Source organism: Eleginops maclovinus, chromosome 17, assembly GCF_036324505.1.
Source record: "Eleginops maclovinus isolate JMC-PN-2008 ecotype Puerto Natales chromosome 17, JC_Emac_rtc_rv5, whole genome shotgun sequence".
NCBI lineage: Eukaryota > Metazoa > Chordata > Actinopteri > Perciformes > Eleginopidae > Eleginops > Eleginops maclovinus.
Genome location: NC_086365.1, coordinates 9,965,567 through 9,986,345, shown reverse-complemented (window position 1 = coordinate 9,986,345; position 20,779 = coordinate 9,965,567). Strand labels below are relative to the sequence as shown.

General features: G+C 40.1%; 2 protein-coding genes across 2 annotated transcripts; one reads left to right on the top strand and one right to left on the bottom strand.

The window, feature by feature from the left end:
• The first annotated feature begins 3,478 nt into the window (after positions 1–3,478).
• On the top strand, positions 3,479–14,125 carry il17ra1a (interleukin 17 receptor A1a). Its single transcript, XM_063905628.1, is given in 12 exon segments — positions 3,479–3,722; positions 5,697–5,721; positions 6,333–6,479; positions 6,588–6,709; positions 6,908–7,034; positions 8,114–8,161; positions 8,248–8,387; positions 9,357–9,431; positions 9,526–9,598; positions 10,801–10,911; positions 11,515–12,366; positions 12,369–14,125. Coding segments are annotated over 12 exon segments (2,382 nt in total). The 5' UTR covers positions 3,479–3,632; the 3' UTR covers positions 12,941–14,125.
• An 88-nt stretch (positions 14,126–14,213) lies between these two features.
• On the bottom strand, positions 14,214–19,917 carry tmem121b (transmembrane protein 121B). Its single transcript, XM_063905133.1, has one exon. The coding sequence runs from the start codon at positions 19,905–19,907 to the stop codon at positions 18,729–18,731; it is 1,179 nt and encodes a 392-aa protein (XP_063761203.1). The 5' UTR covers positions 19,908–19,917; the 3' UTR covers positions 14,214–18,728.
• Between the last annotated feature and the right edge of the window lie 862 nt (positions 19,918–20,779).

Here is a 20,779-nt window from a genome sequence, read left to right as displayed (position 1 = left end):
TGTATGGTGGTTTTATTTCTGGACTGCGTCACCAAAGTCTTGTGTGTTCACCCCTTACAACTGTTTGTTTTTTGATGGGATAACTATGCTCTGGTTTAGTGTTTTAGGTAAGGTGAAGACTTTGTGGTAGCAGTCCATTCGTCTCCATTATCTGACTGTGGGGAGGACGGATGGAGGCCGAGGGCTGCAGATATGGGTCAACCTTGATGGATGGCAGGCGGTTTTCTATGTTATTAATGGAAAGGTCTGGAAATCCTGAAGATATCTTAAAAACAGTAAATAATGATGAAAAGTGGCCGATTATGCAACAGCACATTGCTGTGGTGACATTAGCCCTCGGTATGAGGGATCAAAAGGTTGAGAGGGGAATGAAGACAGGTTTGTTCACTTAACTTAATCCCGACTTCCTCACTTGTATAGTGTTACTTTATTCAAATTCCCTCCCCCAAAAAAACTCTTTCTCACACCGCAAGCTTTATCTTTTCATTCAGATAGGGTATTTTGGGGTTTCATGAGGTGTCAAGGTTTTCCACACAATACAATGTAAGTAAATAGAAGAAAGTTTGTTGTGTTTAAAGCATTGAACATTTTAAATAGAAAAATATACGTGTCCACGTTGATGAGAATGATCCTTCTGGGGAACAGAACTGTGAGTTGTTTCTTTCTGACATCCACGCACATCACAGACAAAAGTACTTTATGCTCTACAATAAAATCACTGTTTTTATTTGGCTAAAACAGAAAAATGTGTCTAATGGATTTCTTGTCAAATGGCCCCTCCTTAATGGACTATCTAATAATACTGTGGGCAGACGTTTTCATTGACTTCTGGTTAATTTCAGATAAGATGTACCTTTATTAATCCCCTGGGGAAATTCAAGATACAGCTTCGGATACAGTTTGTTATCGGGAGGGGGAGTAACACTCGGAAAGACAGAATGATGGTTTTCAAGCTGGATCTTATCATATTTTTTTTAAGTAAATTATGTTTTTATGAGAAGAAAATAGTATAAGAATCAGGATTAGGGATTCCTTGCATATCTCAAATGTTTCAAAGGATACTAAAGCATAGTTTTAGTCGATGAATGTGAGTTATTTATATTGTTTTGTCTTGAAGGTCAATACACCGAGAAGTAAGACAATGAGAAAAGTTGGAACTAAATAATTCCTTCAGATTTTAAAAAAACACTTTATTTTGGAGTCAAATTGAAAGTGATTATGCCCAAGAGCACAGATACCCACATACAAATACACACAGATATATTTCCAAATGTTTTGAGCCCATGTGGTCATCAGGGTATAGTGGTAGTGTGGCATTTCATTACCCAGCATTTCCAGTCCAATGACTTGTGCTGAAGGATCCTGTCAGTCAGCCCAGTAAAGAAGCTTTATCTTGGGCTGGTCTAATCTCTGCATTACACACACCTGGACTCATGAAGGCAGCCCTCACCAACACAGCAGAGACACGTTTTATGCAGCCCGGGCCCCCATGGAGAGGCCCCGCTGATCCGACCACACTGTCCCTGAAGGCTGAGGGAGGGTTTAATTCAGGCATGGCTGGCACATTAAACTGTCAGGGATGAGAAATGAGGCACTGCTGTTTCATTGGTTTAGTGAAGCTGACAGAATATTTCAAAAAGGATACTAAAGGTTTGTTCCAGAAGATGAAAAGATGAGGTTTATTTACATAGTTTTGCCAAAAGGGTCAAGACCCCCGAGAAGTGAGACGATGAGACAAGTTGGAACCAAATAATATCTTCAGATTATTAAAGCCACTTTATTTAGTAGTCGAATTGAAAGAGACTGCACATAGGTATAGTGTGAAACAAGTCTTTACTCATTTCAATGAATTTTTCCAAACAGTTAAAAAATCGTAAGACATAATGGGGATAGGTCAAAAGGTAAACCGCATTAAGCTATCGAAAGTTTGAGACATATCTTACTAACACATATAGAGTAAGTAAGTGATCCCAAAACTTGTGTGTTATCAGCAAACATTTGTTCAAAATAGGTCCGATATAATAAACCCATGTAGACGACAAAGGGTAAGTAATGGATCAAACCATTTGCGTTTCATAGTAGAGTAACTTGAAGTTTAGTGTAATCAACATATGACTATTTTAATAATATTTCTTGACTCAACGTCTTTTTGAAGACAGAGACACATTTTGAATCTATTATCAATATTAATCCATACGTGTGGGCTCATGCAAACCACACTAAAGATTAACTTCACTTTTTTTGCCCTAGTCTTTTTTGTATTCAAGGGAAAAGAAGTTGGGTTTGGGTCCGACAGTCTGTCAGGCGTCTCTGCAATCAATATATACAACGCTCTGCAACTCACACACATATATATCATTTAACAATCTGATATAGGCCGCGTTAGAGCAACATGTTTTATTTTATTATGTGGTGATCTGTCCTTTTAAATTGCACACCCTTGTCAGTTACATAGCACCAGGCAATACATTTGAGGTTTCAAACTTTATCTAAGGACACTTAAAACAATTCAACCTCCTCTGCATTAAGATTTTATTTTGTCTTGTTCTGCCATCTGGTGGTGAATGTTTGGAAGTCAACATGCCTTATCGCTCCTCTTCCTCCTCCACTGTTTAGTTGATAATGTGCCATATGTTAACATCATACTGTTGTATAGGCCTATACTTGAAGTTGAAATCTACACACCTACTGTATAGGCAGAGGTGGGAGAAGTACTCAGATGGTACTTAAGTAACGTAGGAGTACCACAGTGTAGGAATACTGCGTTACAAGTAAAAGTAAAAGAAGTACAATTAGCAACCAATTCAAAGTACAAGTACCTCAAAATTGTGCTTGAGTACAGTACTTGAAAACATCTTCTTAGTAACTTCTTACCACTGCCTGACTTTACTATATATATAGTAGGTAACGAAGGTGTTGCTGTTCATGGTGTAGGTGGTGAACTATATGATGGCCTCATTTCTTGAGAAGAACAAGTTATGTGTCATGTTGAAGCTTCATGATCCGACAGAAAGGAAGAAACCTGTTATTAGTCTTGTTGCATTCAAACTCTATAGGAAAAACAGTATGTTACACACGTCCTGGCAGCTGTTACCCTCTTTTCTGATCTTCTTCCTCGAATATTCTGCCAGAATATACTACAGAGAATATATGCCGATGTTATTTTGCTGGATACTATTTATCGTGTGTATGTGCAGCCCTAAAAAGGCCGAAAAAAATCCCGTCATAGACAGATCACTGTCATGTTGCACCTGTTATTAAGTAATGTAAAATTCGGTTGAGAAAGACGAACACATTTATTATTTTTAATATTTTATTTTCCAAATGGCATTACATTACAAGCATATTTGCTGGATTTGACTACTGACGTCTGCGATTTAATATCCATATCTAATAAATATTTATAAAAGCAGGCAATATCAATCGAGAAGAGGTCTAAATTCCCATGTGACATGAAGGCAGCGTAGTGTAACTTACTGTAAACAGAGTAGATTTACATAGAGAGCAGGAAGTTTCCCGTTAATTTTCACAGCGTCAGTGAAGTTGAGGTCTCGCTTTAGTTTAGCTGTTTTTAAACTGTGTCTAACATTTTTAATGACAGGGAATCGGACCGATGATATTTCTCCTTTAAAATGATTATTCGACTACTTTTGGTTTTAGGGTGTGTGTCGCTGTGTGCCGCGGTGGGGACTTTAGCAGGGCCTTACGTCTGCTCTCAACAGGTAAGTTAGCACGCCGCACTGCTAGCAGCAAACACAACGTTAGCTTCAATCATACAGGTGAAATCCTGTCTTCAGACAACCAGCACACCAAGGTTTTCAATAACAAAGCAACAATTTCCCAATGGCAGAATTAATTAATCAGAGTCAAAATTATTTAATTAATAACAATTAAAAAAGTGTGGGTTAGGTGACAGTTTCGCATGATAGAATGAAATACAAGATTACAAACATGGAATAAAATAATTATACAAACATAATAAATTATATTTAACTCTTAGGAGATCCTAGGGACATTTTGTGCCATTCAGTTTTTTATTTTCAAGCCATTCTGGCTGTGTTGAACGAATATAGGTCAAATTTGCCAAAGGATATTCTTTTTTACTGAATTGTCGTCTCATTTTTTAAAATGAACTTAAAATGGCTAAGCTACGCAAACACATTAGTGCTGGAGTAGTCATTTTGGAATTGGCAAGGCATTACAGCACACAGGAGGCTCATCATGGCTCCTCATCCTCCTCAGAGGACTCCGAGGCTGACAAGGATGAGGCCAAAGAGTTAGAAGGAGAACAGCTAGAGTCCAACTGAGACTCATCTAAAGACTCATCTGGAGATGAGAGCAGAGAGGAGACAGATGAACTGGCCCACAACCATCAAACAAAAACACAGTATCGTCTCCTGTACCAAGGAAAATGTTTTCTATCAGTGCACCCAAAACTACCAACATACATGTACCTGAACGGGTCGTCAGAACAAAAATCAAAATACTCTGAAGTGGTGTCAGCACAAAAGGCATGTTGGCCCACCGGGAAAGTGCCAGATGGCCAGTCCCAGCCCGGCATCTTCATTTGTTCACGTCCTTTGCACTGGCTGAGGAGCTGCTCATGAGGAAACTGGCCCTGGATGGCACGAGTTGTGTAAACATACTGGCCTTTAAATGGTTCAAATCCATAAAATGTCATTTATATTTGATATGTATGTGCCAGGCTGAAGTAGTTTTAAAAGATGAAGTCGTTTAAAGTGGAAAAAAATATGAATATACAATATTTTTACAGCAGTTTTTAGGAAGGTGGCATTTTTGTCCATAGGGACAATTGTGTTAGGATATTTAAGGACCTCCTAAGGGTTATGCGCAATAATAAAATAAATACAAGTATTTATACAAAGATAAAAAGGTTAAAAGAAACGTCCAATAAAAAACTATGAAATAAAATAAAGATGTTTTATCTTTAGAAGTTAAAGTCAAATATGCCCATTGCACTACGTTAGTGTAGTTTTCACTGGAACACAGATACATAAGTAACATTTATATTCCATTGTATAGAGTGGTTTTATTTTCTGGCATATATATATATATATGTCTGATTTTAATGTGTTGTTAAACTATTTTCTTTTTTAGGGGAGGGTTTTTTAGGATGAGGGTTGAACTTTAAGTTGTATCATTTCAAGATGATGTTACTTCCTTCATGTTACTATATCAATAGTTGTGTAATGTAATTGTTTAGTCTGAAATTATCATCCCAGCCTGCGTGGTTATGTAGAGAGACAAAACATCAGCTCTTTTTCTGTCACAGAAACTTTCCAAGCGACACATATTTTAAAAAAACCTACTGGTTTTGCTGACTGAGATGTGATGTAAATCATTCTTTCTATATATTTGTACAAAAAACGATTCAACAATTGCATAGCCCGTTTAGCCTAATTATTCATAAATCCTTGTTAAATGAACTGATAGAATGATAAAAACAACGTGTCATCACAACTTTAAGACGGTGAAAGTATCATGTTTGTGTTTCACATTCACCTTGGATACACACAGCGGTTATGAGCTGACCATTACATATTAACCTGGTGTGTGTTGATGTTTAATTTTGGCTTTATCTGTGAAAAGTTGGCAAACAAGTCAAGTTTATATTAATGTATTCTATAAAACATTGATCAAATCATTTCTTTATACTGTACTCTTTTGTCTAACAGGGTTTGAAGTGTAAAGTCACCATATGTGAGTATATTCAGCTCTTCTATTTCTATCATTTTATTATTCTTCTTACTTTCACTTTGCAATCACACAGTGAGAAACCAGATTGCTGTTTGGCATTCTGTGACCTTATGTGAACACATGTCAGCAAGTTGTAGAAGTATTCAGATCCTTAAAAGTACTATACTAAGAATACTCTCTTAATTAAGTAAATGCCCTCGGTTGAAAATATATCTTAAGTAAAATTCAGTAGAATCAGAATTCAGACACCCAAGTTTTTTTTAAATTGGAAACTAACTTCAACGATAAATAATTAGTTGACTTGTTTAATTTATAGCAAGAAATAATTACAAAAAATGTATAAACTTGTGTTTTTTATTTAAAGATCTTAACTAAATATCGCCCTTAAGGACAGAACTTAACTGAAATGTATTCAGTAGCATTCTACCATACTCTACCTTAAAATGTAAACATTGATATTTAAAAAAATTCCCACCAAACTATCTTTGGTTTGGGATAATTCTCGCAGTTAAAGAAAAGGATGTATCATGCATGAAGAATTAGATTTGGTGTCAGGCTTCCCAGCTCTCTGACCTTCAGCGTGTGCTTGCGTGTGTGTTTGCGTGTGTGTGCAGTTGACTGTCAGGACAGGAGTTGGCTGAATGTGTACAGTTACACTCCCAGCAGTCCAGAGGACCTGCAGGTCTCTGTGGACACCAGGGAGGACACGTTTGGACACCTGCAGCCTGTACTGCTGGCTAGCTGGAAGTTGAAGGATGATGGTAGATATTTGTTTTACATAGAAATGATTAAAGGTTCAATAATACGCCAGATTCTCTGGATGTGATGTTTTAAAGACAGGAAGTAACCTCCGCTGTGTTTCTCCTCAGGCAGTATTCGTGCCCTGAACGCCACCGAGCTTCATGTTATGGTGATGTCCACCAACCAAAACGTGTGTGTGCGATATTCTTTGAAAAACCAACTGCCAATGAGAAGTCCATCGGGGGAAAAGGTGTGTGGCTCACAACAACTAAGATATGATCCTAGCTTTTTAAAATTGGACTTTTCATGACAGAGTTTTTTTTAGTGTTCTTTTTGTATGTCTATCTAAATGACATCTTTTTTTGAGTGTGTGTTATTTCCTTTACTTAAATTTGAAACTTGAACGGATAAATAATATAATAAATATACATTTTTTTTATGTTTTAAGTGGTCATTCTCAGCTAACATGCTGGTGGTGGACCCGGGTCAGAAGTACCTGGTCTCCGTCTTCAACATCCCCAAACCAGAGATACATCATACTGGCTACGACGTCACTAAAGTTGTCTCTGTTCCTGGTGAGTTGAAATCAGAACCAGTATTTGTTTTTATCAAAGAAAATGTACTTCGTATTTGTGTATTGTATTTCCGGTGTGTTCTGTAATATTTCTGTCTTGAAATAGAAACGACCGTGCTCTCCAGATGATAAAATGCCATTTTTGGTTTAGGAAGAATTCATTTTTGTTAAACAACATTTATTGACACATGCGATTAGACCCCGATCCTGGTATTGTATATCTTAATGGGGCTTATCTTAAATGCAGCTGTGAGTATAATAGGAAAGCCACCCGGGGTCTAGAAACTGGTGGTGATGTTGAAGATCTGGTTTTGAGGAGGAGATGGGATGATGAGGAGGTGTGATGAGGTGTGGTCTTTGGATTAGCTCTCCTGGGCACTGGACATGATGACAGGGGTTAGATGGGGGGGGAGGCAGGCCGCAGCAGGACTACACCTGAAATCACAGCTGACTGCAGGACAGAGGAGAACAATTTGAAAGTTTGACCGCAGGACGATGATTGGCTGCTGGAGATTGAGGTGAAATGTAATTGGTTAAGAGAGAGCGCCCATAACGAGCTGGTTAATGCACTGTGGAGTGAATGGACGTATACCCAGTCTTCCTGCTTGAACTAGTGCTGAGCTTTCATGTGGTTCCAAGCTTAACTGGAATGTAACCCCCTAGGTTTTTAACTTGTTGATATGAGATTAAGGAAATGATTTGTTGTCCGTAACTCGATTTCTAAAATACAGTTAATATCCATTTGTCGTGAGTCATCAAAAGAATGGGAATTTAGAGCGGTGTCTCATTGGCGTAACAGTGGAAACATAAGACATATTCTCCTAAAGACGTCTCCGGGTGGAGGCCTAAATAGATTAAAAAGGGTAGGACCTAACACTGAGCCCTGAGGAACAGAAGATTAGGCAAAATATGTACAGAAATATCAGAGTAAAGGTCACCATCACAGCTTTAGAAATCTCCAAACAAAAGAGTAGATGTGAGATGACTCATACAACACTTACGCAATTTCCTAAACTTTGATGTTTGAAACTAGCGAGATTTTGAGATCTTGACTTTGAGGACATTTTATGTTTTTCTTAGGATGTGAAGAGGCTAAAATGCAGATGACCAATTTTTGCATCGAGAGAGGTACGTCCATGACAATGTAAAGCCCAATAGAAGTAAATCAATCAAACAAATGACCTCTAACGTGTTGTCTTGTTGCTGTACTACAGGAAGTCTGTGGAAGCCTGGCATCACTGCAGTCAGAGGAAACTCTACACTGGCTGTGAGCTTTACTCCTGACCATCGCTGTGAGAAGTACATAGTGCTTGTTCGCTGCTTCGTGGCTCCTTATATTCCCCGTACATACAAGGTAAGGTCACATCATGCTGGACAATGAAATGCCTCTATATGTGTGTAGTAGGGTAGCTCACATGGAGGATGATTTGATTTGACTCAGAACATTACTGTATCTGGTTTTGTGCTCAATACCACATCCTGTGTTTTTGTACCTTAGCCTACTTTTTAACCCAGTTTTTTTTTCCGTACAGGAAACTGTGTGTCCTATTTTTCTGCTTATTGTACGAAAGGCTGCTCATTATATTTGCATTAGCTGCAGTTCTCCCTCTGTCCTCTCTAAGGACTATTTCATGGTGTTTTGAACCAGTAAAGTTTTATCTTCTTCAAAACACATTCTCACAATCCCAAGGAATACAAGTTAAAACATCTAAAAAAATACCTACATAATCAAGCATAGACACATAAATACAGGGGCATCAATAAAACAATGAAAAATAAAAACCTTAGAGGTGTTTCTAGAAGGAATGCGTGGTAAGGATTGTGTTTCCCCCATAATGATAATTAGCTGCATCTTATGGCTGATCAATGAGACCAGCGATCATTTTCCTTTTTTGTATTCAAAGTTTAAGTTCATAATATGTTAATATTGCACAAATGAGATTGAGGTATACTAAATTGTAGGGAGAAAATCTGTTGTTAGCGCAATATAAACAAAGAGCTCTGACTTGTGTCTAAACCGGGTAACCGCGCGTTGTTGTTTACGTCCGCGGCGCCATCTTGTGTACGGGCGTCATGTTCTTGCGAGAATTAATATATCTTATATACAAGATCAGCACCACAGTATCTCCCTCATACTGTGTATTGTCTTCCTCTGAACTGTTTGAATTACAGTGTAAAGTCTACCTTGAAAAAACATAGGGCGTGGAACTTGTTGGAGAGCAGTTGTATCACACTTCGTTAGTCTTAACCAGGCTGCAGCTCGCTAAATTAAAGGTCAGTACTCTTGAATCCCGTGCCTCAATCGTCCCTCTCTGTTCTCCAGACAAATCAGACGAGCCTGACTGCAACATTCGAACTGGACAAATGGCCGAGAACTTGCTGCCAGTTTGACATTGAGGTAAAGCTTTTCAAATCGAGTGATGTTGGTGTACCGTCTGTTTTTCCAGCTGGTATGACTCTGCACCCTCTATAATCTAATTTCTTGCCTGCAGATCCAACCTTTTTTCCCAGCATGTGATACGGACTGTTCGCGTAAAAGGACCACTGTGGATATTTGTGGTGCCGGTATGTTGACAGATACGAAGCCTCTGAAACAATAAATATTGAATTACAACCAGGAAAGATAAGTGGTGATAGATAGATTCTCCCCACATCCACACACCCTGTTTTTACATACATCTTGTACAGTTAATATTCACCTTATACCAGGAAATGCAGCTACCAAATATGTGTTTCCTCAATTTCTTTTGCTCTTCCTTGTTATCTTGAATGTGAGGAATGAGGATGTAAGTAAAAAGAAGTTTGTGAATTTACCTCGGCATAGTTGAATGAGGAGAGTTCGGTACATTGAACTGACATACCGTGAACCTCAAACACCATTGTTTCCTCCTTCACGTGCACATCATGAATATGCATATCCCAGCGGTAAAACGGGCGAGTTACAATAATCCCTGTGTGTGACGTAACACACGCGGTAGTCCAGCCCCATCATTTGCATACACCAGCTGCTGGAAACGCTAACACTTACCACTCCGTAACGTTGCTCCCCAATCTCGGACCAACTTCTTCCAATCCATCGGTGTCCTCCTCCGATAAAGGCTCAAACATGTAAGGTTGGATGCCAATATCCTCCATGGCTCATCTCTCACAGTTTGGCGAACTTCACTTACTTCTGTGGGCCCTGAGGCAGCCATGGATTGCTCCTTGTAAATCAGCCAATCAGCAGAGCTCGTCATAATTATTTTAATGAGCCCCAAATAAGGCAATTCAGCTCGTTTCACTCTGGTACCAAATCATAGGGTTGTGAATGGGTCTGTAAAACTGCATCTGGACATTTTTTGGATCAACCAAAGTTATATACCTTCTTTGTAGACATCAGAGAACAACTTAAAATACCCGATAGATGCTTTCTATGGAACCTTTAATTACTTATTACTTAAATACAATATAAAGGTGAGTTGAGGGCATTGTGTAAACACCAGTTTTCACTAAGATATAAAATGTGTTGTAATTGATCAATTGGACTACACCTAGGTGAAATCTGGGCCCAAATCATGAGCCATTATGGGCGAAACTTAAAGTTAAATCAGACTAAATGAACCAACTGTAACTCTATACTGGTAACTTCTACCTTCTAGTGGCATTAAAGGAAAAGTAATCCAGATTCAGCCCCGGGACCCATAAATGTACCATCTGTCATGGCAGTTAATCCAATAGCCATAGCGACTGCACCTGCTAATCAGTGATCTGTGTTTGGATTTCCACAGTGAAGCCAACAGAAGCCCCCAGTGTCCCAGTGTACACATTTGTCATTGTGGGAGTGGTGTTTTTCTGTGTCTTGTTGACCGTTGTGACGTACCTCCGCTGCAAGAAACCAAGTAAGTCACATAAATAGTACATTTTGAAGAGGCCTTATTATGCTTTTTAGGGTTTTACTTTTCCTGTTCTGCGTTAAATAGGCTATTTTGTGCAAAGGCTAAAATCCCAAAGTTCACACCGGAGGTAGTTTCTCTCCCACACTCTCCCCCTACCTGAAAAGCCTCAATTGGACTCCTTTGTTTACTTCAGTGACATAATGACATCACTATGTAACACTCGCGCTTCTATTGGCTACTGCTCAAACACATTGACCGTGATAGGCTAAGGGGCGGGACATTTCTAAGCGGTTAATGTCACAACAGAGCCTGCCAGCTAACCAATCAGAGCAGACTGGGCTCTGGTTTCAGACAGGGGGTGAAAATAGGTGCTGCAGCACAGGCAGTATGACAAAAACAAGACCTTTATGAACATTAAACCATGCAAACATCTCACAGTATAGGCACAACATACAAATATAAACCTGAAATTGAGCATAATAGGGCCTCTTAAAAACATTAGTTCATCTAAACATTGATTTTATTGATGTGTGCCTTCAACGTTATGGGTTAAAAACTACTTTTAATTTGCTGATGGCATTTATCTGTGCTTCCATGTGCTTTCAGGGAAACGTGGTGTTATTCCACCACCTGTGGGAGATGATATACCGCGACCCCAGCAGCTTAGACAACGTCCCAAAGTGCTGGTCATCTACTCACAGGACCACCGCCTCTACAGGGATGTAGTGCTGAAGCTGTGCGCCTTCCTCCAGGCGCAGTGTGGCACCGAGGTGCTGGTGGACCTGTTGGACACCACCTCCATCGGCGTGGTAGGGCGCATCCGCTGGCTCGAGTGGCAACGACAGCAGCTCAGAAATCCTTCCGACAAAATCCTGGTGCTGTGTTCGCGAGGCGTTCAGGCCAAGTGGAGGGCCATGTGCGGTCAGGGTCCGGTGAAACTGAGAGAAGACGTTCAGTCCCCCACCGACGATATGCTCACTCCTTTTCTCAACCTATTCCTGCCTGACATGCATCACACGGGCATGCTGGGCAAGTACATGGTGGCTTACTTCGATGACATCAGCGGGGAGCAAGACGTGCCATCAGTTTTTGACATCGGCGTCAAGTACAAGTTGATGAAGCATTTCGAGGAGCTGTACTTCCGCATCTTAGACGTGGAGAAATACCAGCCGGATCAGGTCTGCCACATCAAGGGCATCGGTGCGGACGAATACTTTGACTGTCCCTCAGGTAGGGATCTGAAGTATGCCATTGAAACCTTCCAGGCCTACCAGTTGGACAACCCTGATTGGTTTGAGAAGGAGTGTGTGGACGATGAGGAGGAGGTCATGACTGAGGCCAGCCAGCTCATCGACCAACTGCATATCCCTCCGGTCCTCGAGAATGTTCCTCTGATCAGAGAAGGGCTCCCTGTCTTCATCCATGAGGTAGAAATCAATGAAAATAGCAACGGTGTTCTTGTCTAACACCTGAACTGAATCCAGAACGGCAGATTTTGTCCGTGGCAGAACTTACACCAGCTAACCGTGAGTGCAGACGTCTGTCAGACCTGGATGAAGTGTTGACGGATGACCCGTACCATCGCAGCCGCAGACCAGAATCTGCCTACACAGTTGAGCCAGTTTTAAATAATACGCGACAGCCAAGGCAGAACTGGGTCTCCCTCGAGGAAAATTCCTTCAGACAAAATCCTGTTGAGGATGAGGAAAGGGATCCCATACGCCAACCTTCCTCTCCTTCAGACCAGAGAAGTGTGGCTTTACAGAACCCCCTGGTTATAAATCCTCAAGAATCTTCGTGTACCGACATGCAGAGTGTAAATTTCCCTCCATCTGAAACCGTCCACTCTCAGCCAGTGGAGATGGAGGAAGACGAGCCCGGTGGAAAGGGTCCTAACAGTGGTTCTGATCAAGGCTACATCTCCAAGATGTCCTCCCAGGATGAAGCAGCTTCAAAAGAGGATCCAATGGAGGCCCTGAGAAGACTGCAGGAGGAGCTGTTTGATGTTGGATACTCTGACATAGAGTCCTGAAGAGAACTGGAAGTTAAAAGTACCAAATCCTCACTGACTTTAACCACCTGCACAATCACAACGTAGGAGGGTGTAGACGCACTAGGTATTTCTGGGGTGTGGGGCTTACCTATTACATATGTTTGCTGATGATTTTCTAAACACAATAACCGATTTAGTACGAATATGTTTGATCAAGCCTTCAAGGGACATATAAGTGGACACTGGGACTGTACAGATCAGATCTGTTCATGTCCAATAGGTTGAGTGTTGTTTGATCCAGGTTTGCTGAGATTTAGATCAGAAATCTATAAACCATATCAGGAGATGGAGGAAGAAAGATGAAAGTGTGTTTTTCTAACTTCTGTTCCATCTTCTTAAGCCCCTTCCAATCAGTTGGGACGATTCTGATCGGTCAGTATTTTAACCAGGGGAATCACTTCAGAGTCGGTCAGGGATTGAAAACGTGAGCATTTCTATCTCCCTCATGTGTAGGCACTATTTCAGCTTTGAAATAACGTTTAATTAGAGCCACCAACAAGGTCAGTTTTTATCTTTATGTTTCTTACCAGCTTCACTTAGACTCCTCCATTGGCTGTACATACACACACACACACACACACACACACACACACACACACACACACGTCTTTTTTATGGACTAATCATTACAACGCAAGAACAACCTCTTCTCCAAGACAGCCTTTTTTTCATAATGGGCTTTTCTTGTGTGCACTCTCACAGCAACCTCAACAAGTGGTTAATTTACCTGCGGATATATGAGAAACATCTGTTCATGTTTTAAAATGTATAATAAAGTAAATTCAGAAGGATATTCGGAGGGCTCTGCTTACTTTCTTGTATAATTGCTGCTTTATGAACTTTGTAAAAATGTTTTTAAGACTTATTCTTTCAGTTTATTTTGTTATATCATCTACTTAATCAAGTTACCACCACTAATACATGCACAACACACTGGGGGAGTAGATACATCTGTTCTTTGGTAGATGCTGCTTGGTATTAACAAGCATTAGGTTGGACAGCCAAAATGTATGAAGGTTCAAATTGTTCCATTTTATTGGAGGTTTTAAATTGTTGATTTTTTTACTAAATATTTTGTATGACTTTGTGTTCTTTTATTCGTGTGTATTGCAATTCTTTCCATTGTGAAGCTGTTTGTTGAATAAAGTCTCTGAACAGCCCTTATATTGCTCCATGGTCATTCATTTCCATCTGTTATCAACTGATGGATAATAAATATCACACACAATTCACTTTGTACACTTTCCTCCGATTTATTTCAGGTTTCGACCACATAATACTCTGTCTTACATCTACAGTACATAGATTATATCAGTACAGATATACACTACACAACTTTACAGTACAGGCAGAATCCTGTCTGTAAACAACAGCAATGGTATTTCCCTGTAAACAAATTAGGATAAAAAAAGAAAGCCCATATAATGTAAGACAAGAGAGTGTTTGAATAGCACACACTGTGTTTTTCATTGCACGTAGGCTAAAGAATGAACAATCTGAGTAGCATGATTGGCTTCTTTTGGATATCCGTCTATTAAAGCCTTTGGTAGTTCAGTGTAGGTATGCACTGTGCTTGTCCATGCAGGTTAAAGGCCCACTATACTTCAGCTTAGAGCTTCATAATGATAACTGAGTGATGAGCTTCATGTGCAAATCCCAAAAAGATTGTACCAAAGCGTTAACAACAGTGTAGGATACATATGCAAAGGCATTGCAGATTACTGGCACAAGGTAATAACACAAAATAGTATAAAATATAAGCTTTTTTTGAAATACTTTGGCAATATATGATAAGCAACAAACAAATAGAAGCTGTTCTCATTGATATTTGAGAAAGTAAGTAAGGAGAACCTCGGTCAACGCATCATATTTATAACAGCAGCCAACATTAGCAATCTAACGTGATATCTTTTAGAAGAAGGAAGGCTCATTCTGAACTCTGGGAAAAGATATATTAGTTTGTCAATCTTCAAAATGATTATCTATTTCATTCGTCCAAAAATATGAGCATTATTATTATTTAGAATAACAAATGCAACTATATTTAGGATTGTTTATTAGCTATTTTGTTTGTCAGTACCCTTAACTGCCTGATTTGGTGTGAAAGAAGAGTACAGTTAGATCAATGACATCTATCAATAAGTCGTTTTCTCGCAAGTCACACTTTTCTGACTGTTTATTTTATCTGAAAATCACATCTACTGTTCATCCATTCTAGACATTTTCTGAGCCAACAATACATTTGAAGTTTCCTTTTCCCTAGATATTCGCTGATTTCAACACAGCATGAAAATCCCCTGCAGAGACCTGAAACTATTTGTGATTTGTACTGAAGGGGATACAACTTGAAAAAACTCTGGTGTGTTCCTTTATGGTGGACCTTCCTCGTCCTCAGTCTCGACCCCTCAGCAGTCACACTGCTCACAAGGCACAACCTTTGACCTGCATACGCTGATCCCTCAAAGAGAGGCAAATAAAGCAAAGAAATTGCACATATACCCTCACTGTGATTAAATTCTCCTCCTAAGTGTGCTGCAGGGATGAGGTACATTTTGAAAACCCTCCGAAAGTTAGCATTCGCTGGTTCCTTCGATGTAAGGTCAATGGTATTTTCAATTGTAGATTTCTTTTGGTTTATTCCTAAAAACAAGTTCTGTGGACAACACAAGTGTATGATACTTATATGTTCTGTTCAGTAAACTAAACGTAGGAAATGAACACCACTGTATGTTTTTAAAAGCATCAAAATCTAACATTAGCTACAAACAAACTACACCAAGCACTGAGTAGATGAGTTCCTTTGTTTTTGTGTGAGTTTGTTTAACTGCTAGCTAGCAACACCTTCTTTTAAGAAACGTGAGAGCATCTATATTCTTTTAAGCTTATTCAAAAAAAACATCCACTTAAAGACGAGGGAACCTGGAGCACAAAAATGCTAACTCATTCCCGGGACTTAGGACTCATTCAAGCAGCAAAAACTATGAGTTCATTCAGCTCCAAAATAATAGGCACTAAAATCAGTTCCGACTCCCCCGACCCATATTGCACCTGTCTTCCATTCATATATTCCGTATTGTATAATATACTTTAATCTACCATGTTTTTTATGTACATTACCACTGCCACTAGCACATACTGTACCCACTGTCATTCTTCAAGTGTACTATTTCCATCAAACACTCAAATTCTCTTAAAATATCCTATTTTTGATATACTCTCAAAAGTCAACACAGAAAGGTAGATAAACACAACCTGTTGGCTACAGCATGTTTGTCGCTTTTGACTTAAACCAATTATTAAAGGAAAAGCGAAGTGAAAAAACAAAACAATCTGGTGATCCATTTTAAGGGTCTGATCTAAATAATGCCAGGATGGTCTTACCGTTTTTTGAAAGTTGATTTTGATCAAATTTTCTAAATAGTTTGTTTTTGTAATACTCGTTTTGACCACAAGAGGCACCACTATAGGATTTATGGAATTCATGTTTTCCTCCAGGTGGGTTTGAATCTCTTCATGCACTCTAAACCAAACGTACATATACTGATTGTTAGCGATCTATGCCGTAATGTTGAAGTTAAGTCTGAAAAAAACAAGCAAATAAAAAACATGTACAATGGATCACCATTCAGGCTTCTCAGGGCTTCCATAATCAGAATTGTGACAGTCAAAGTTTTTTGTCGCAATGCATGCAGACACACACTGCACACAAGCTTTTGCCCACTCCAAATGATCTTCTTCCAAAATGACCTAAATAAACTTTGATGATATGGTTGCACTATTAGCAGTATGTTGGCGCCTTTGCCAAAAGACCACTACAAAACAAAGAAAAATGACTAAAGATTTGGACTGATTAAGTTCTACCATAAAGGGATTATGACTGGAAAAACTCCAACTCTGACACTTAAGCCCCCCAAAAACACCAAATGACTTCTTACTTACAAAATCTAGCAAGTAGATGGTTCACTGGCAGACATTGTGTACATAATAAAACATTCGCCAACAGTGTATATGACAATTTACAAAGGAGCACTTTGTTTTTCTTCCTGTAATCTTAGAGGTACTGGACATAAAAAAGAGGGATTCCAATTTCTTATATTTAACGGAATTTCTTGGGAGGAATGGGATTCCATATAGTACTAAGACAGGAACACTAATATTTATATTCCCAGACATGACTCACAGGTGTGTTTCTAAAGGAAATTAGGAGCTGTGCCCTTAGGTGACCCAGAGGCTCTTTAAATGAGGGATGTTGAAGTGAACAGTGATCTTTGAGGACTTCTGATCCCAGAAATGAAAGTAGTAAAACAGTAGCACAGCCAGTGGTGCCAACAGAGAGTCCTGCTGGCCAGGGGTCAATTTTTAAAAAGCTGTAGAAAACCTGTTTGTCATGGCACTGTTGGATCTAACACATGTGTCTACTCTCAGTAATACTTCTACCAATACAAAACACTGGTGTACAAGGAGGGAGTCCTGGTAAATCAGTCCAGAAGATTCTACAAATTGCACTTTACGTCCTAACACGACACCAAGTCCATCTGCCGTCTCCATTCAAGTGCAGCGGTGAAACTCACAGACAGAAAACACACAACTCAACAAGGTCCAATTCACTAAAGTTGTTTCTCTGTTTGTTGTAGGCTATTGCAGGTTTTGGGTTTGACTATAGCACCTGTAGACTGGTCTGTACGGGGAGCACTGTAAGGCTGGTACAGATGAAGTGTTCCAGACATGTCCAAAAATCGGAAAATCCATTCTCCTGTCGTGAAATGTTCCAAGTACAAATTTCAAAAAGATCAGGCGGATCAAAGGTTCCAAAGTATCCAACATTGTGGCAAAAAACCCTGTAAACAAAATTGAACTGCTCTGAAAAAGTGTTTTGCCTATAGTTATTAATCTGTGTATTCCTCATAACTACAATGTGGTTATTGGGTGGGATAAGTAAAATCCCCAAACGCCTCAGGTCCTGTCAGTTGCTTTATTTTGTGGTCATTTGATGTGAAATCGTATACAGGGTTGCAGCTATATACCCAATTCAAGCCATGTCATATTTATTTCCATTTAAAGGGGTCATATCATGAATAACTCTATTTCAGTGCTAGTGAACGTGCATTAGGGTATCTTGGGAGCCTTCTAACATACAACATATAGTGTTATTTTATACTGGAATTAGAAAAATATCAATGGATGCATTTCGAGGTTTCATATGTCAAAAAGCTAGGTATAGTATTGACAAATATGAAACAAATCATAATGACATTATGTCAAAAAAGCCACATCTCTTTTCAGAAATGTGATCATTTCTTTGTAATAAACACTGAAAATGAAAAATGCCTCCAGTTTTGTTTTTGTATTCTCCACTCCAGTGTAACATGGAAGGTGTTTGTGGGAGGACAAATTACATTTTTAATGTTGTGAGTATTACTAAGATGTTCTTTTCACTACAACTATAGTACAATGTGGGCCCCTGAATATAAATGAGAAAATAAGTATTTTTTTAACTGGGGTAAAGTGACTCATTAAGTATAGCCTATATGGATTAATAGTTCTACTTTCTCCTATTGTTTTGTTATATCATTTTACAAAGCACCCTTTTCCTGTTTCGTGTAATGATAAATTGTTGTCTAAATACCTTTCAAGTAGGTTTGTTGTGATATTGTTTTTCAAATCATCTCTTATCCAAAAACCCAATCAGGAGCTGAGTTTGAAAGTGGATTTTCCCATTTCCAGCTTTGTCTTGAACGCAGGGCAGCTCCTGGCCTCTGTCCTGGCTCTAGGACTGGGTGACAGCCAGGGTGTTGACGTATCCGTGCGGACACATATCGTTCTCGGACACGCAGTGGGAGAACTGGGCCGGGTTGCTGCCTCCAGCCAGCTTCCGAACCCCGCGCACCGCCACACACTGCTCCACCAGCTCCAAAAATCTACACACTAAGAAGAAGATGTTTTTGAACATGAACACCGACACCGGCATCCCGTAGACGTAGACCTGGAAACACCTGACTACCAGCAGGGGGGCGTTGACCACCAGGCTCGCACAGAAGCGGGCCCACAGCCACCGGAAGCGCAGCTCGGACGCGGTGAGCTCGTACAGCCAGATCACCGGCACGGCCAGAGCCACGAAATACACCGAGATGACGGTGTACTTTAGGTACATCGTGGGAATCTCGCTCCTCAGCAGCATCTCCACCAGCGTGAAGCTGTCCAGCAAGTCCAGGCAGGTGCTCAGGAAGCAGCTCTGGGAGTGGTGCCGCGTAGCCCCGTTCAGATCCTCGATGATGGAGTTGATGAGGCAGAAGAGCAGCGGCGCGGACAGCAGCATGATGATCTTGAACCCGGTCACTCCGCACGGTACTTTGAGCTCGATCAGGTCCAGAATAGACGTCTCCAGGATGAGCACCACCTTGGGAGTGCAGGCGATGACATATATGAGCCAGGCCAGGTAGGCGTATGTGAACTCCCCGAGGTTGCAGCCGAAGATGGAGCTCTTCTGGTGGAAGCCGCAGGCCCGCTCCCTCTTGCTCCGCGCGTTCTTCATGAAGAAAATCCCCCAGCCCGAGATCACCACCAGATCCGTGGCGATCCATGAGCACCAGTACAGGTCGGTGAAGATGATGAGGTAGAAGTCCAGTATGCCGCCCTGGAAGACGAGCAGGAGGAAGCACAGCGCCTTGTAGAGCAGGCTCCTCTTGGATTTGTGCGCCAGCAGGGGAGCGGTCTGCATGAACTCCCCCGATGTCATGATGCTGGAAGCGGCCGCGGCTGAGGAGACCAGAGGCTGGATGCTGCCGCTCTCCTCCGGGATGATGCTGCCGCTGGTGGTCTGGGTGTCCCGCCTCCTGCTCAGCTGCCCGGCTTCGGGAGAAGAGGAGACGGGGGAGTCTGGGAAATAGCTTGCTTCGGCTTTGAGATAGTCTTCCTTCAGATTGTCGTTCCCAGTTTCTGAGATCATTGTATTTGTGCGGTCGCCTCCCTTTCTCCCCTCTTTCTGATATACTGATGCTTTTAAAGGTGGAGAGAGTGACATGCGCAAAGACAGGCATGGAGTCTGGTGGAACGGACTACAGTTGGTTTATATCTGATATTGTATACAGTTATATCCATTTATTTGCTTTTCAATAAAAGATGTCGTCTTTAAATCTTTAAACATGATTTGATTCTACTGTGCGATTCTAAGACTTGTGTATATTGTGTTGAGTACATGTTTTGACATACAGTATTACTTCATTGTTGGCATATATTGTAGTTAAATGCAGATGTTAATACAGCAGTCTGTTTTTCGTATCTTTTCTCAGTTTACTTATATTTCTATTTCTTGTATGTCTTTATATTTGCTATACTATGAACTCCTTTTGCCACTGTGTAATCCTACTATGTATAAACATACTAAGTTGTTTTTTTCAGAATGTTTTCGACATACTCTATGTAGTTTATTTGCATATTATCATACTATGTCCTTTTCCCTCATATTCTTGACATGTAGGATGTCGTTTAATGCATATTTTCAACACTATACTATGTAATGAAAGTGCGTCATAGTATGTCTTATATATCAGAAACAAAACATAGTATAATATGCAGAAGATATGAGCGCAAACTGTATGGTATGAAGTCAAACTTTTTTTTTTTTTAATGGCGCAAAAGTAAATTACGTCTCGAACATTTGCTGTATAGCATGTCGAAAATGTCAAAGATGTCAAGCCTATCTTTGTTTTAAATTGAGTGTCTTTGGGATTTTGTCAGAGAAAAAACATTTAAGATAGATCACCTTGGACTTGGGAAAGTGCGATGTATGTTTCACTATTTTCTGACCTTTAAAGAAAC

Excerpts from the sequence above, each read along its gene's own strand:
- tmem121b (XM_063905133.1), bottom strand. The coding sequence starts at position 19,907 with ATGATCTCAGAAACTGGGAACGACAATCTGAAGGAAGACTATCTCAAA.